The sequence below is a fragment of the Malurus melanocephalus genome, unplaced genomic scaffold, assembly GCF_030028575.1.
Source record: "Malurus melanocephalus ecotype Western Australia unplaced genomic scaffold, MMel_1.1 scaffold_32, whole genome shotgun sequence".
In the NCBI taxonomy this organism is placed as follows: domain Eukaryota; kingdom Metazoa; phylum Chordata; class Aves; order Passeriformes; family Maluridae; genus Malurus; species Malurus melanocephalus.
In genome coordinates this window covers 1,724,694-1,738,003 of record NW_026623264.1, presented here as the reverse complement: position 1 = coordinate 1,738,003, position 13,310 = coordinate 1,724,694, and the positions used below count along the sequence as shown (strand labels likewise).

General features: G+C 38.3%; 1 protein-coding gene across 1 annotated transcript in view; it reads left to right on the top strand.

Annotated features, from left to right (window-relative positions):
* EYA1 (EYA transcriptional coactivator and phosphatase 1) overlaps positions 1 to 12,564 on the top strand; it is a 145,138-nt gene extending 132,574 nt beyond the window's left edge. Inside the window, exons 15-18 of the mRNA XM_057363930.1 lie at positions 19 to 133; positions 415 to 536; positions 2,732 to 2,832; positions 10,340 to 12,564. Coding sequence (XP_057219913.1) covers positions 19 to 133; positions 415 to 536; positions 2,732 to 2,832; positions 10,340 to 10,420 — 419 coding nt within the window. The 3' untranslated portion in view covers positions 10,421 to 12,564. The remainder of the gene's footprint in view (positions 1 to 18; positions 134 to 414; positions 537 to 2,731; positions 2,833 to 10,339) is intronic.
* Positions 12,565 to 13,310: the final 746 nt, after the last annotated feature.

Here is a 13,310-nt window from a genome sequence, read left to right as displayed (position 1 = left end):
CCCTTGTCTACTCCACAGGTCTCCTTGGTCCAGCAAAAAGAGAGGCTTGGTTACAACTAAGAGCAGAAATTGAAGCTTTGACGGATTCTTGGTTAACACTTGCACTGAAAGCACTCACCCTCATTCATTCGAGGTGAGTACCAAGAGTACAAAGGAAGCTCTAGGGTGTCTGATGATGATATGGAAAAGGCTGCCTGGTCTGGTGGGCAAAATGCTCAAATTGGAGGAGCTTRTTCTCATTCCTTATTCTGGTGTGACCATGCCACTCTAACTTGCTCTTTGCTCTTTTTAAGAGGCAATAATAATATTGAGGGATTCTGATGGGAGGGATAACTTTTTCCCCATTTTGTTTTGTTTTCATTTTTTTCTGTTTTGCTTTGTTAAAAAAGTATATTTGCATTTTCTGTTCCATAGGACAAACTGTGTGAACATTCTCGTAACAACGACTCAGCTAATTCCAGCCCTGGCAAAAGTCTTGCTGTATGGACTAGGGGTTGTATTTCCCATAGAGAATATTTACAGTGCAACTAAAATAGGTGAGCTGTTTTTATCATATTGGAATACATTTAGAGCTGCATTTCTGAAAAAAAAAAAAARGTTTTGTAGTTTATTCTAACCTGCTTTCACTGTAGCAAATRCAGAGATTGGTAATACCTGATCCTCATGAAATACTTAGTGCTAAAGCATCCTAAAAGCACTTTTCAAATGTGGCATGATCCAGCACAGAAAGCYTTGTATAGCTCTGTTAACAGTGGTGCAGTCTCTGTTAGGAAGAAATGTAGTTGCTCTTTTTTAATCATTTCTCAAAACTGGGGCTGTGTAGCTTTGAGAAGTCTCTTTAGAAGGCTGTAAGTGCAGAACACTGGAGTCTCTCCAGAGCAGCACGAGTTCTCTAAAGGTAAGCCCTGGCTCCGTTTGTTTTCATGGACTCTGGAGCAAGTTTTGGTAAACAATTTACCAGAAGCAAGAACRTTTTGCTGCAGAATGTAATTATTTAAGTTTCTTCATACTGACTGTAATAAGCTTCAGCCAGGCAAATGTTTATTTCTTTTTCTGGTTCAGTATAAAAGATGTTATTCTGAGTATGTAGAAGTACCCCAGACCAGACGGCAATGGTGTTTGTAGTTTTTAATGTGATCATGAGGTATCTGTTCTGTCTCAGATTCCCTCAAAATTGTGGGCTACATGAAAACATTTTTCATGTGTTCTTAAGTATCTATAATACAGCAAGCTCAAATGGTCAAGAAAAAGCTGTGGAATATTTTTGATTCTTTTTAAATAAGACAAAACAAAAATTCATTTGGAGTTTTACAGAGAARTTTGAAAGTATTGCCATAAAAGATTTAAAACTGTTTCCTGGATATTAAAGTTACAGTGCCCTCTGTCAAAAGTTTATGATAAATTAAAACTTTGAAATATAATACTTTAAATACACATTTTAATCTAAATACAAATTTTAATTTAATTAAGTAAAATACACATTTTACTACATATTTTAGTAAGTATTCACTTCTGACTTCACGTACACAGGATAGAAGGGTGGTTTTGGGAAAATGTGTTCTGTCACTGACTGTCACAGGAAACCATGAGATTTTTGCAGCATAACATTCATCATTTACAAGTGCTCTTTCAGCTCAGTGTTGGAGGTTTCCTGTGCCTGGTGCTACTGTTAAAGGGTATCTTTGAGTGGTTTGGCTTCTCTAATGGCTAGAAAACTTTATTTAATATCCAACTTGCTTTTTCTTACACTTTTATTGCCATGTGGCTGAAATAACTGTTTTATAAAACACAATTTTCCCCATCCATTGCTATAGACACACAAGTTAGCATGTCCCATAGTCAGTGGGACAAAGTGACTTTTCAGAATGGGGACATTTGAGAAAACATAACTCTAAGCATGCCTGAAGCTTCCTGGTACCTGAAGCTTCCCAGTATGGGTACAAATTGAAAGAGGAAATTTAGGTTAGCTATTAGGAAGAAATTCTTCATGTGAGGGTGGTGAGACACTGAAACAGGTTGTCCTGGGAGATTGTGGATGCCCCGACCCTGGCAGTGTTCAAGGCCAGGTTGGGTAAGGCCTTGGATAACTTGTTTTAGTRGGATGTYTCCTYGCACARACTCACAGGGTGAGTTGGGASTAGATGATCTTTAAGGCACCTTCCAACCCTTAACATTTCTGTGATTCTGTGGTACTTATGCAGGGGGCTGGAGCACTGAGATAATTTCCCCAGGTGTGTGCAGGGAAGGAATAACCCACATGAATGGATCCCAGTGCAGGATCAAGGGCCTTGCCCATGTATTAGATTACAGGCTTTTAAATCTAAATCTTTTGGGTGACCTTCTGAGTCAGGGTTCTATTGTTTTAGGAGCTGGGAATTATCTTCTCACAGATTTTGGAGAAAAAGCTAGAATTTCAACTCAGATTCAATCTGTTTATTCAGATCAGGCTACTGGTCATAAGCAAATAGTAGATAATTCTCCTAGTAGGGAAATTCCCCACAAAACCTGTGTCATTCTAGGGAATGAGACAAGAAAGGTGATATTGGGGACCTCTATTATGCTGTGTCTATGCTGCAGTCGGCCTTGATACACCATCCTGCAGGACAGACTCTTCTCTCCCTATAGCTCTGCCTAAGAATTCCAAATACTGGGGAAATCCAGGCTAAAACATTATATATTTGATATCATCCCATCACCACCTGCCCTGATTTTTCTGATCTTTTTCTTTCAGGAAAGGAAAGTTGTTTTGAGCGAATAATTCAACGATTTGGAAGAAAAGTGGTGTATGTTGTTATAGGGGATGGTGTCGAAGAAGAACAAGGTGCAAAAAAGGTAATGACCTTCTTTTGGTGAGGGCTGGTTTCAAGAGTCTGAAAAATTGTCTTTTCTTTGACATGGGACAGCATGCGTTGACATTTAGGGTGGATATCTTTGCCTTACGAATTTTGTGTCGACCATATCCAGCAGAAAGCCAGGTAAGACCATAGATAATGATTTGCCCTGCTGTTCTCCAAAAGACACAYTAAACTATGTATGTTTGATGTATTTCAAAAAGGGGCCAGAAAATGGACCCTGGCTTTTGTGCCAAGAACTACTAGTTCTGTTTTCCTTGGCAACCCAAAATACCGCATAGGATGTTATGAATGTAAGCAAAATATGGTGATTCTTACTGATCAAAGGCAGTGTGCTGTTTGACTGCAGGAAACACGTMTATGTCACACCTTGAAAAGACATGTAAGACTGGAATAGGTATACAGGAATTTCCGTTCTCTTGTGTGTCCATAATCTGGATTCTGCATTCAGGCAACAACCTGTGGCTTGGCATGCATTCATAACCTCAGATAACTGAGCAGAGCATACTCTTTGACTATTATTTTTTGCTTTCCATTGAGAAGAAGGGAAAAATTCACTTTTTTTTTCAATGTGAATTAAGCTGCATAGAAAGGAATACGTCCCACTCATAAATAATAGGCTTTAGTTCTACCCTTGCTATTCTACCCAATACAGTCTGCAGATACACACTCTTTGCTTGGAGGAATGAGGCATAACATTGGCTATTTGAATAACAGGAGAGAGAGCAGGAAAATGTGCATTTCTGTTCTTGCTTCCTTTCACAAATAAATTGCTTTTACACAGCTGCTTTTTCACCGCAAAACTCTCTGCGATACTTCTATATCTCTTTCCACTGTGACTTTCTAAATTGGAGAAGTGAAACTAATTAGTCCACATGGCATTTTAGCAACCATTGACTGGTTTTGCTTCATGAAATCTGGGTTTTGTGCCCCTGAAGCCTTGCAGGTAGGTTCCCGGCTTGTCCCGGCACTTTGCAGAGTCTCAGTTTCATATATCCCTTTGGCGGACTGACGGGAACAGTTTGCTCCTTTCTCCTTCAGAAATGCCTTTCATCTTTGCAGAGAAATGTTTTCCCGCTGCAAATGATTACATTTTAAAAGCTGTATTTAAGATCAGGGGGGGAAAAAATTCCTTCTCTTTGTTCCTTTTCTGTTGCTCRGTGAAATAGTGTTGTATATGATAATGGCAGGAGTAAGTCCTTTTGGTAACATTATCTATTTCAATGCTTTTTTCAACAGGAAACATGATTCAGAAAAGCATAAGAAAAAGCCTTTCCAGTCGCTAAGAGGAGTAGCAGTATAGAAAGTTCCTTTGTGCAATTACTTCTGTGTATTCTTTCTTGGTGGAAGGAATTTTCAGGTTGAAAGCATGTTAGATGCTCTGGATTAAATTATCTGCTGCAGCAATGCCAGAGAAGTCAATAAGTAGACCAGCAGCCCTGCCTTTCTGCATAAACTATCAATTTGATTTAGGAAAATGCTTCTGTGATTCTTGTCTTGATTCTTACTCCACCAAATAAGAAATGACCATTTCACACTGTGAAAGCAGGATTTGGTTCTTTAGTTTTGTCCTTCACATCCTGCAAGAGCAGAAGGCACCCAGTGCCTTGCAGTATGAGGAGCTGCTTCCAACTCAGATGATTTCTTTCTGGTTATCTGCTCCTCAAGGTTTTTTAGGGTTACTAGAAGAAGCAACCCTGGGAATGCACCCTAGTGTGTACCATGCTTCACATTAAAGACATGTGCCCTGTCTAAGGAAAAAATATTATTGCAGTATTAAAAAACACAAAAAGCCTGGACCTCCTCTGGAGAGCACACAAATAAAACAGAAGCTCTACCTCCACAAAACCACCCAAAGCACATCAAAAAGTGTTACCCAAAGTRGCATAACTGTCCTGTGATGTACCCCATTGCCATTTATTCCCTGAACCTTGGTAGCTGGTTCCTTCTCGCCTTCTGTCCCACCACCATGTCAGGTTTTGTGGTATTCTCAGAGAAGGGACAGGTCTTCTGTTCCCCTTTGCACAACACTTTTCTGTAGGGGTTTGGCCTGTGATGAAGCCATTATGTAAAAATATATGTACATTTCTTTGCACTACGTAGAGCATAAACAACACACCYTTCTTTAAACAGTACTTCATTTATTACATGTAAACTGTAATCAGTCTTTTCAAGTGAGCATATAAATTCAAGCTTATTTATTTCAAAAGATTTTTTGATTCTGTCTTCATTCAATGAATGAAAAAAAGTTGAACTTGCAGCTTAGGAGGTAAGAAAGTTAGTTTATTATTAAAAATAATTTACCAATCATTTATAAATTGCTTCATCATAAAACAATATTTTCATTTATGTGCTTCATTCATGAAAAATACCGCAATAGGAAAAGCAAAGAACACATTTAAAATCTTTTTATTATTGTCTTTAGTATAAATATTCAATAATAGAAAGCTTTTAATTTAAAAAAATCATTGCATTACTGAGAAACATTTTTAGGATAGACAATTTGTTCATAAAATGCATCTTTTAGTTGATGTAAGTAAAGGTAATACACTGAGGAAACTGCACACTGTTCCATTTCTGGTGGCATCAGTCAAACTGTGATATTGACACCTTTGTTCAACTGTCACTTCCTCAAAATATTTGATGGGACAGTTAAAATTTTCAGGATGTTTGCGTAGCGGCTGAGGAATAATYRTACCATTCTGGATCSGTGCAGCAACCAGCCAGCTTTCCTSTAACACCAGGGTTCACGCCAAGGTTGCTCCCTTCATCTCAGCCTCCCCAGGAAAAGAGGGAGAGGAGAGCAGAGAGAAACCAGAGTGAAAGTCCAAAGGATGCTCAGGAGCTGCTGGCATCAGTGCCTTGTGTGTCCAAGCCGCCTCCTCAGAGTGCTGCAGCAGTGACACAACTGTTCTCAGGATAGGTGTCTGGGACTTTCTGCCAGAGAAAGCCTTTGTCCTTTGTCTCAGAATWTTGTTTCGCTTTGCTTTGTTTTGTGTTTTGTTTTTGGAGGTTGTTTTGTTTTGTTGTGATTTGTTTTGTTTGAGCTCATCTTTTGCCTTTGCTTTTGGAGGCATATTCAGGAAATACTAATAAGACAGAAAAACTGCAGTTTCTGAGTTYTTCTACTTAGGAGATTTCTCCAAAGGGTTTCTAATTTGTGAGAAGAGACAAAGGCTCTCTGCACTGAGGAGCTGGATTTTACATCAGGTGATTTGGGAGAGCCTGGGCAAATGGGCTTCTCCCTTTGTCTCCAAAATGGTCATGCTGCCTTGGAGGGAAATAGTGAGGAAAAATCATAAATCTTTGTGGAGCAATAAATAGAATATAAATGGGTATCCAATATGCCACTGCTTTTAAGCTCACAGTCACACTGTGCTGGTCAGGTTTGGGGTAGGAAGTAAAGACAGCCGCTTAGCAAATCTGGCAGGAATACAACAAAAATACTGTGAAAGATGACAAAAACTGATGAGTTTTCTATTCAAATCCATCATGAATCTCAGGAGTAGGTTTTTCATATCAATATGTATTCATTTAAGGGAAAGAGGAGAGAGGATACTCTGCACTTTTTGATGTTACTGTCAAAAGATGGATTTGTTTTGCATGTGTATTAATAGAAACACTCTATTTTGTAGAGTAAAATAGCAGAAGTTTTRTACTTTTAGTAGGTACATGCTGAAAATAAAATTACTTCTATTTCAGAAATAAAATAGCTTAATATTTTAGGTTATTTAATAATACTCTAATTATTAGGCTTACTAAATTGATAGTTTTATTTTTTATGCTTTTTGCATCAAAATCAAATTCAAACTTTTGCCACCATATTTTACTTGAAAATGTCATCAAAATCAAATCATTAAAATTTTCATCATTTTTTTATTGCTCAGTATCATCTACCAAACAATTAATGTTTTTTTAAAAGACAAAAGCTAGGTGTTTACTTGTAAGATGTTGTAATATTACACTTGGAGTTTCATTAGATGYTAATGCATCCAGTTTCACTGCCTATTTATTAGTGGTTAGCATTTGTCATCCATTCTCCCACAGCAACACATGTAAGATTAGCATTTCTTGCTTTGCTTAGAATAGAAGTGTTCTGCATGGCAAAAGCAATTTTTAGTAAATATGTATATATATATAGGCTCTCCTGCCCAGTCATTTGGTAAGAGAAAAAACACTTCTGTCTCATGGGTGTGTCACCACTTTTGACATGGCTAGAAAGCTGTGAATAAACAGGGTGTGTTAATACAGGACTGATATATAAGGCTTTTATTTTGTATATAGATTTTGCTACTTTAAAGGTTTTTATTTCATCCAATCATTTATTATCTTAGGGTGAAAATTATTGCCTCGTGAAAACACATGCATATGTATGAACACATGTGTGTGAGACTCTAAATATACACACAAACATATAGGTATATATAGATCTGTATCAGGTTTGTTTCCCCTCCCCATAGCTCTGGAGGCTGTACTGTAGGGTCAGACCGATAGAAATCTGAATTGGCCACGTTCAGCCATGCCCAGGGCGTCAGTGCAGATTCCAGCCCCRTGCAGCCACCACGTTCCTGGCGTGCTTTATTTCTTGGGAGTGTGCRGCTGGCCTTTTGACCTACATGCAGGAGAACTGAAAATAATTATAATCCTGAGGTTTACACAACGTCTTTATTTTCATGAGGCTCTCTAGTGTCATTCCACACTTCACTCCTGTAACTACGTGGATTAAATATAGGTATACTCCTTTCACAGACAGACATAAATAAAGCAGAGGACACTTAACTGAATTTGAAGTAGAAAGATATAGTCAAAATAATGACTGCTTATGGTTTTGGTTTAAAATCTGACCATCAACAGCTGACCCATAAACAGGGTAATCCAAAACTCAGTATTGCACATAGGCATCTAGCAAGAGGTGCTGTCATTTGATTTAGCAGAAGCTAAACCTTCTGTTAAATCAATCAGAGTCTTTAACTGCTCTATCTGCCTGGTGTGTGTACACTCTGTGATGCTGAGGTTGTTACTAGGGAAGCAGTAAAAAGCTGGAGCTGYATGAAGCAGGAGCTGGAAGCCAAGAATTTATTCCTGTAGTTCTCCCTATTCATTGGTTTGCTCAATGACCTCRGAGGCCATCCATGTCATTGACTCTTGGCTTCTGCAGAGACACTTTGCAAAGGCAGGTGTCCACCAAACTCACTGTGCCACACCACATAGGGGTGCTTTTTATACCTCTCTGACCCAGTGGCTGAGGCAGAGCTGCTGCCAAGCYAAAAGGAGGAGCAGGGAGCTGTGACTGGCTGTCAGGGAGAGCAGCTGTGTCCTACCTGGTAGGGGTTTGAGAGAGAAGAGGGAAGCTGCAACCTCACAAGGAAAGGAGGCAGCACTGCTGAGCATCACCAACCTGTGCAGTCATCTGACAGCATGGACCTGCTGCAAGCACGAACCTGTGTCCCTTTGTCCTAGATGTAGTACCCCTATCAGATACTGCAAATTCTGCCAGAAAGATCTTGCAGCCCAAGTCAGAGATAGGTGCACAGAAGCTTTTGCAAAGTCCAGAGAAYGGCATGACTAGTAATTTTTATTTTGTATTAATCTTGCTGGTTCATTTCCCAAACGTGGTGCAAGAAGTTCATTTTTATGAAATCTGTGAGTGGGAAAGCAGCAGTATCTGGCCTGACAAAGCACAAAGGGTAGGCTGTCTGTATATGTAACAGGGAAGACACTGGAACGTGAAGTGGTGACTGAGTGAGCAAACTGCATCTGCTTTCTGTTGCTGGTGAAACATAGGGACAGAAGAGTGGAAGTCCAGACTGAAGATGTAAAAAACCTAAGTGTTATAGTGTATCTGTCTAGAAAAGTGTTTTGGAAATATCTTAAGCATCCAAAAACACCTCAATTGTCTCTGAATTTTGTTTGTTTTATTCTCTCCATTGTGAGCCATCACTCATGAGTTTATTTTCAAGCTGAGATTCAGTCACTTGTTTCTCAAGGCTTTGTAGCACTCTAGAAGAAAACAAAACAGAACAGAAACTCTTACAATGGTCTTTTTGGGGGGTCATTTTCTTCTTCCTGAAGAAAATCTTTTGCTCTAGAAGCTAGGCATACTCTGAATGTGGGCACGTGTTGATGCATCCATATTTCATCTGCATTCAGAGCAGGAGTGTCATATCAAAGAATACGTGATTGGCTCTGTGTTAAGGTGTTTGCCTCCTCCATAAAAAAATTTTTATGTTAATTTTTTATTAAGAAGGAGGTATAAAAATTACTGGGTTTACAGTAAACATGCAGCTGGAATTAGTGAGTTTTACATTGTTTTCAAAACTTTTCTCTAACTTAWAATTTTAGGAGATCTGAATGAGAAAAAGAGATCAGAATAGAAGTGCCAAAGGAGATGGAGTTTTGTTGCTGGTTTCATTGGAATTAGGAATTTACTCAGGACCTGCTGAAGTAGGATGAAGAAAGCCTCTTTGAGAAGTTGTGGATAAAATGTTAGGGGAACTTAGAAGCTGATGTCATAATAAATTGCATGTGATTTGCCCATAATGATGCCAAGACACAAACTGACCCAATGAAAGGGTGAACACAATCATGTTAGCTCCAGAATACTGTTGAACTGAAACTATTTTCCCATGGGTTTTATAGAAGAATTCCCTGACAAAAGTTGATTGTGCTGATGGTTATCTCGTTTTGCTTTTTTTTTTTTTTTTAATTTTAAATTTATACAAAGTTCTTGTTGACATTTTAATCCCTAATTTCAAGTATAAATAACACTTCATGAATGAGGTAATATGTGCTTTTTCCTGGTATTTGTGTTTTTGGTTTATTCAGGTTCTTTGCAAAAGTATTTGTGCTCCAGACAGATTTTATTACTACTAATAGGAAAAAAATATGTATTTATTTTAATGTCCCATATGGAAAAGATCTTTTAAGATCAGTGTTAGCAATGACCAATGTTACACAAGCCACTGGGATAAAATTCTTTTCAAAGTGATGTGAGCAACACATGAGCTATTCTGAATCACCATTTTTCTGTTCTTAACTCATGGGCCAGGAGTAGTTTTACAAGGAGCCAACATATTTTGATAGTAAACAACACTTTCACTTCCTCTTTTTTTTTCTGTTCCCTACCCACATCTCAAACTACCCACATGCTTCATGTATGTGTTGTCATACTTTTTTCCAAAAGTAATATTTTCTTCTGCAATGTTCTGAAATCTGTTTTTCATATAAAGAAATTAGAAGCCCCTCCCTTCTTTATGATCTCCTGATGTGTTTGCTGTTGTTCCTATTGCAAATAGATTTGCTCTTATTGAGAATTTATGCTTAGGGGGTGGGCCAGAGAAACCAGAAATAAACATGAAGGACTCAAGGTTTTAAGAGCTCTTTTTCTCGCCCCCAAAGTATTCTCCGGTCCCTGTAAAAGACAAAGGGTGGGTCTAAATACCAGAATGCTTGGGGTTATTTTTACATGTTGTCTGTGCTTTTCACAGCATGCTATGCCATTTTGGAGGATCTCGAGCCACTCTGACCTTATGGCCCTTCACCATGCCTTGGAACTGGAGTACTTGTAGCAGCTTAGCAGCACTTTCAAACCTCAGAGCCTCCTTCTGCCCGTGGATGAGATGCCTGTGTCTTGTGTCAGCATTGGACTACAGAACTTTGTGATTTCAACATGTTGACGTACAGCTGCAATTGGTCTTAACCCTTGCCCTCTCAGTAAACGGAGGAGCACGTCCTTTTCTTCAGAACAGCTGTTGGCTCCGGTACTGCAAGTCCAACGAAAACAAGCCATGCGAGTGTTTGAACAACTCATCTTTACCGTGTTTGCTACCAAAAAGAAGTAGAGAAGGAAAAGAAAAAAGAAAAAAAGAAAAAAAAAGAAAGAAAGAAAGAAAGAAAAGGAAATAAGAGGTTCATACCTGTGAAGAAAAGAAAAAGGACCTGCAAATGCTTTGTAGTTTTTAGCCTCTTCAATGTGACACACACCATTTCTTCAACACAGCAAACTTGATTGCACAATGAAGACTGAGATTTTACAAAATACCAGTGGAGTAATTTTCTTATAAAGAAGGTTTACTTTTTGGTTTCTCATACCCAGGGTACTCTGTACATCTTTACTTATTTATGAACAGACTATATTTTGACATCATATAACTGAGGATATGTATAATAGGATTAAAGGCTATTATAAGCCTTTGCCTTATGGTACAGCAACTACTTTTGATTTTAGCACATTACAGAGTAGTTTAAAATATGTCTAATTTAAACTAATAGGTACATCACTGAGACAATCATGTACAGGAAGAATTTTTTGTGTAAATTTGTAATAATGAATGATTCTTTTACATATTGTTAAGGTAAATGCTATTGAAAGATAGTAATGCCTTGTTGGTGAAGAATGAGGCCACGTGTGCACAGACTTGTGCAGTGCCTTATCAATGTGTTGGATATAAATATGTAGATAATGGATTTTTTTTAGATAAATTTGTCAAGACCAAAAGCATGGATGTCAAGTGTCAATAGGAATTGGGTTTTTTTCTCAGCTGTTTCTCTGCCATTTTCTTCTCTCACTCACTCTGATCATGAAAAGATTGATTTCATGTGTCCCCCCCGGTCAAAGGAAATACACAGATAAAACACAAGTGAAGAGGAGGCCTTTACTGTCTTTTTGTTTCCTCTTTTAGAGTTAACATATTAACCCTTTTTTAGAGTATTAAAAATGAATTAGGAGAGTCATTCCATAAAGAAATAGAGAAAGAACACAAATATATTTTAAAAAATAACTTAAACTGGAACCTTGGTACTGAATAGCTTTTTTCTCATCCAAAAATGAAGGAAACTGTCCTCACTAGTATTTTTAGAAATTAGAAATGATAATATTTTGAAGAAATTAAACAAGAATTCTCATATATGTTTAAGTTTTTTAATCCTCTTCCACCAGGAGTCAGATTTTCCTAAGATATAACATCCATTGCCGGCAATGGAAATGCTGAAATGGTTATCACCTAGGAGTTAAAATTTCCTTTTCTCTGTACTCACTTAAAGGAAAAACCTAGACTGTGTCTGTCTGTGACTTGTGACTTTTCTGATCTTGAAGGCTGTGAGCTACTTGGTTAAATAAACTGTTAGTCTGACTTTTTGGCTTGAATKGTACCAATTCCCTTTGCCCAGTTAAATATCTTATTAAAAAGAAGCCTCACCTTTAGTTCATTTTCCTTGAAGCTTTTTTTTTGTCTTTTTTTAAAAACCACCAGCCTCAAAACAGCTACCTGCAAAGCTACAAAGCACCAATGTAGCTACAAATCAACACCCTTCTCTATKGGAGGAATCATATTGCTGCTAGAATAAAATGTTTGTGGATTGCTTTAGTACCAACAGAGAGGATTTTATCTTACCAAGACTTGCACATGTGCTTTACTTTACCCAGTATGAGCGCTGCAACTCATGCAGTACTCACATATGTACATAAAGCACATTGTGGATAGTTTTTAGAATTGAGACTCTAATTAGCCTTTTTTTCCTCAAGCAAAGTAGACAGTGATGGGGGGGATTGGTTGTCTTTTTATTTTCTTTGGCTCTTTTCAATTTTTAGTCACTTGCGGACTGAAAAAAATAACAAAGTTTATCTGGGCCTTATTGTACAAAAMGTGTGTTGTGTCCACAATCGTGTACAGAATTTTTCTTCATTAATTTTGTTTTAAATTAATAAAATTGATTTGTGAACATATTAAACAATTGTCTTGTATGCAAGTTTGTGATATTTCTTTCCTCTTGATCGGAAATAAGGAGACACCTGTCCTCTCTTTGCTGTCCCAAAACAGAGAAGTTGTTCACCTTCTTGTGCCCAGYTGAGATGTTAAATAGGTTAAAGAATAGTTGCATCTAGATTACAGAAGGCTCAGTTAGATGAGCAGGAGTTGTTTCCTTAGCAGCAGCAGCARTTAGAGGGGGTCAGTGCAGAATAAGGCCTTGGTGTCCTGGAAATGTGTGTCCAAGTGACTCACAGAAGAAAAGGCCTGGACTTTMGGTGCCATGGTGCCTCTGTCATCCAAATCAATCCATGTGCTGAAAGGATGAGTCTGCCATTCAGACATCTCACTCAGGGTTACGAGAAGTCTCCCATCCTCTGAGGCTCTACAGGCCTGAACATCTGGGAATTCAGGACTGGTATTTAACTTTTCCTAGCATGGACCAGGGCTGCCCTTTAAACTGGGAAGAGTGGCAGAGACCAGCATTTTATAGCAGATGCTGTGTTGTACAAACCTGKTCTGGTGAAGATCCCTCTTTGCTTCTCTGCCCCTCAGTGAGAGCCTTGACTGGCAGCTGAGTATCCCTCATGCTCACTTTCTGTTCTAGTGAGACCTAACAAATGGAAGCAAAGCTAAGACCTCTCAAGAACCTGCTTCTACACACTTGGCACCACCATGGAAGCTGCATGCAGAGTTGAATTATGTTTATATG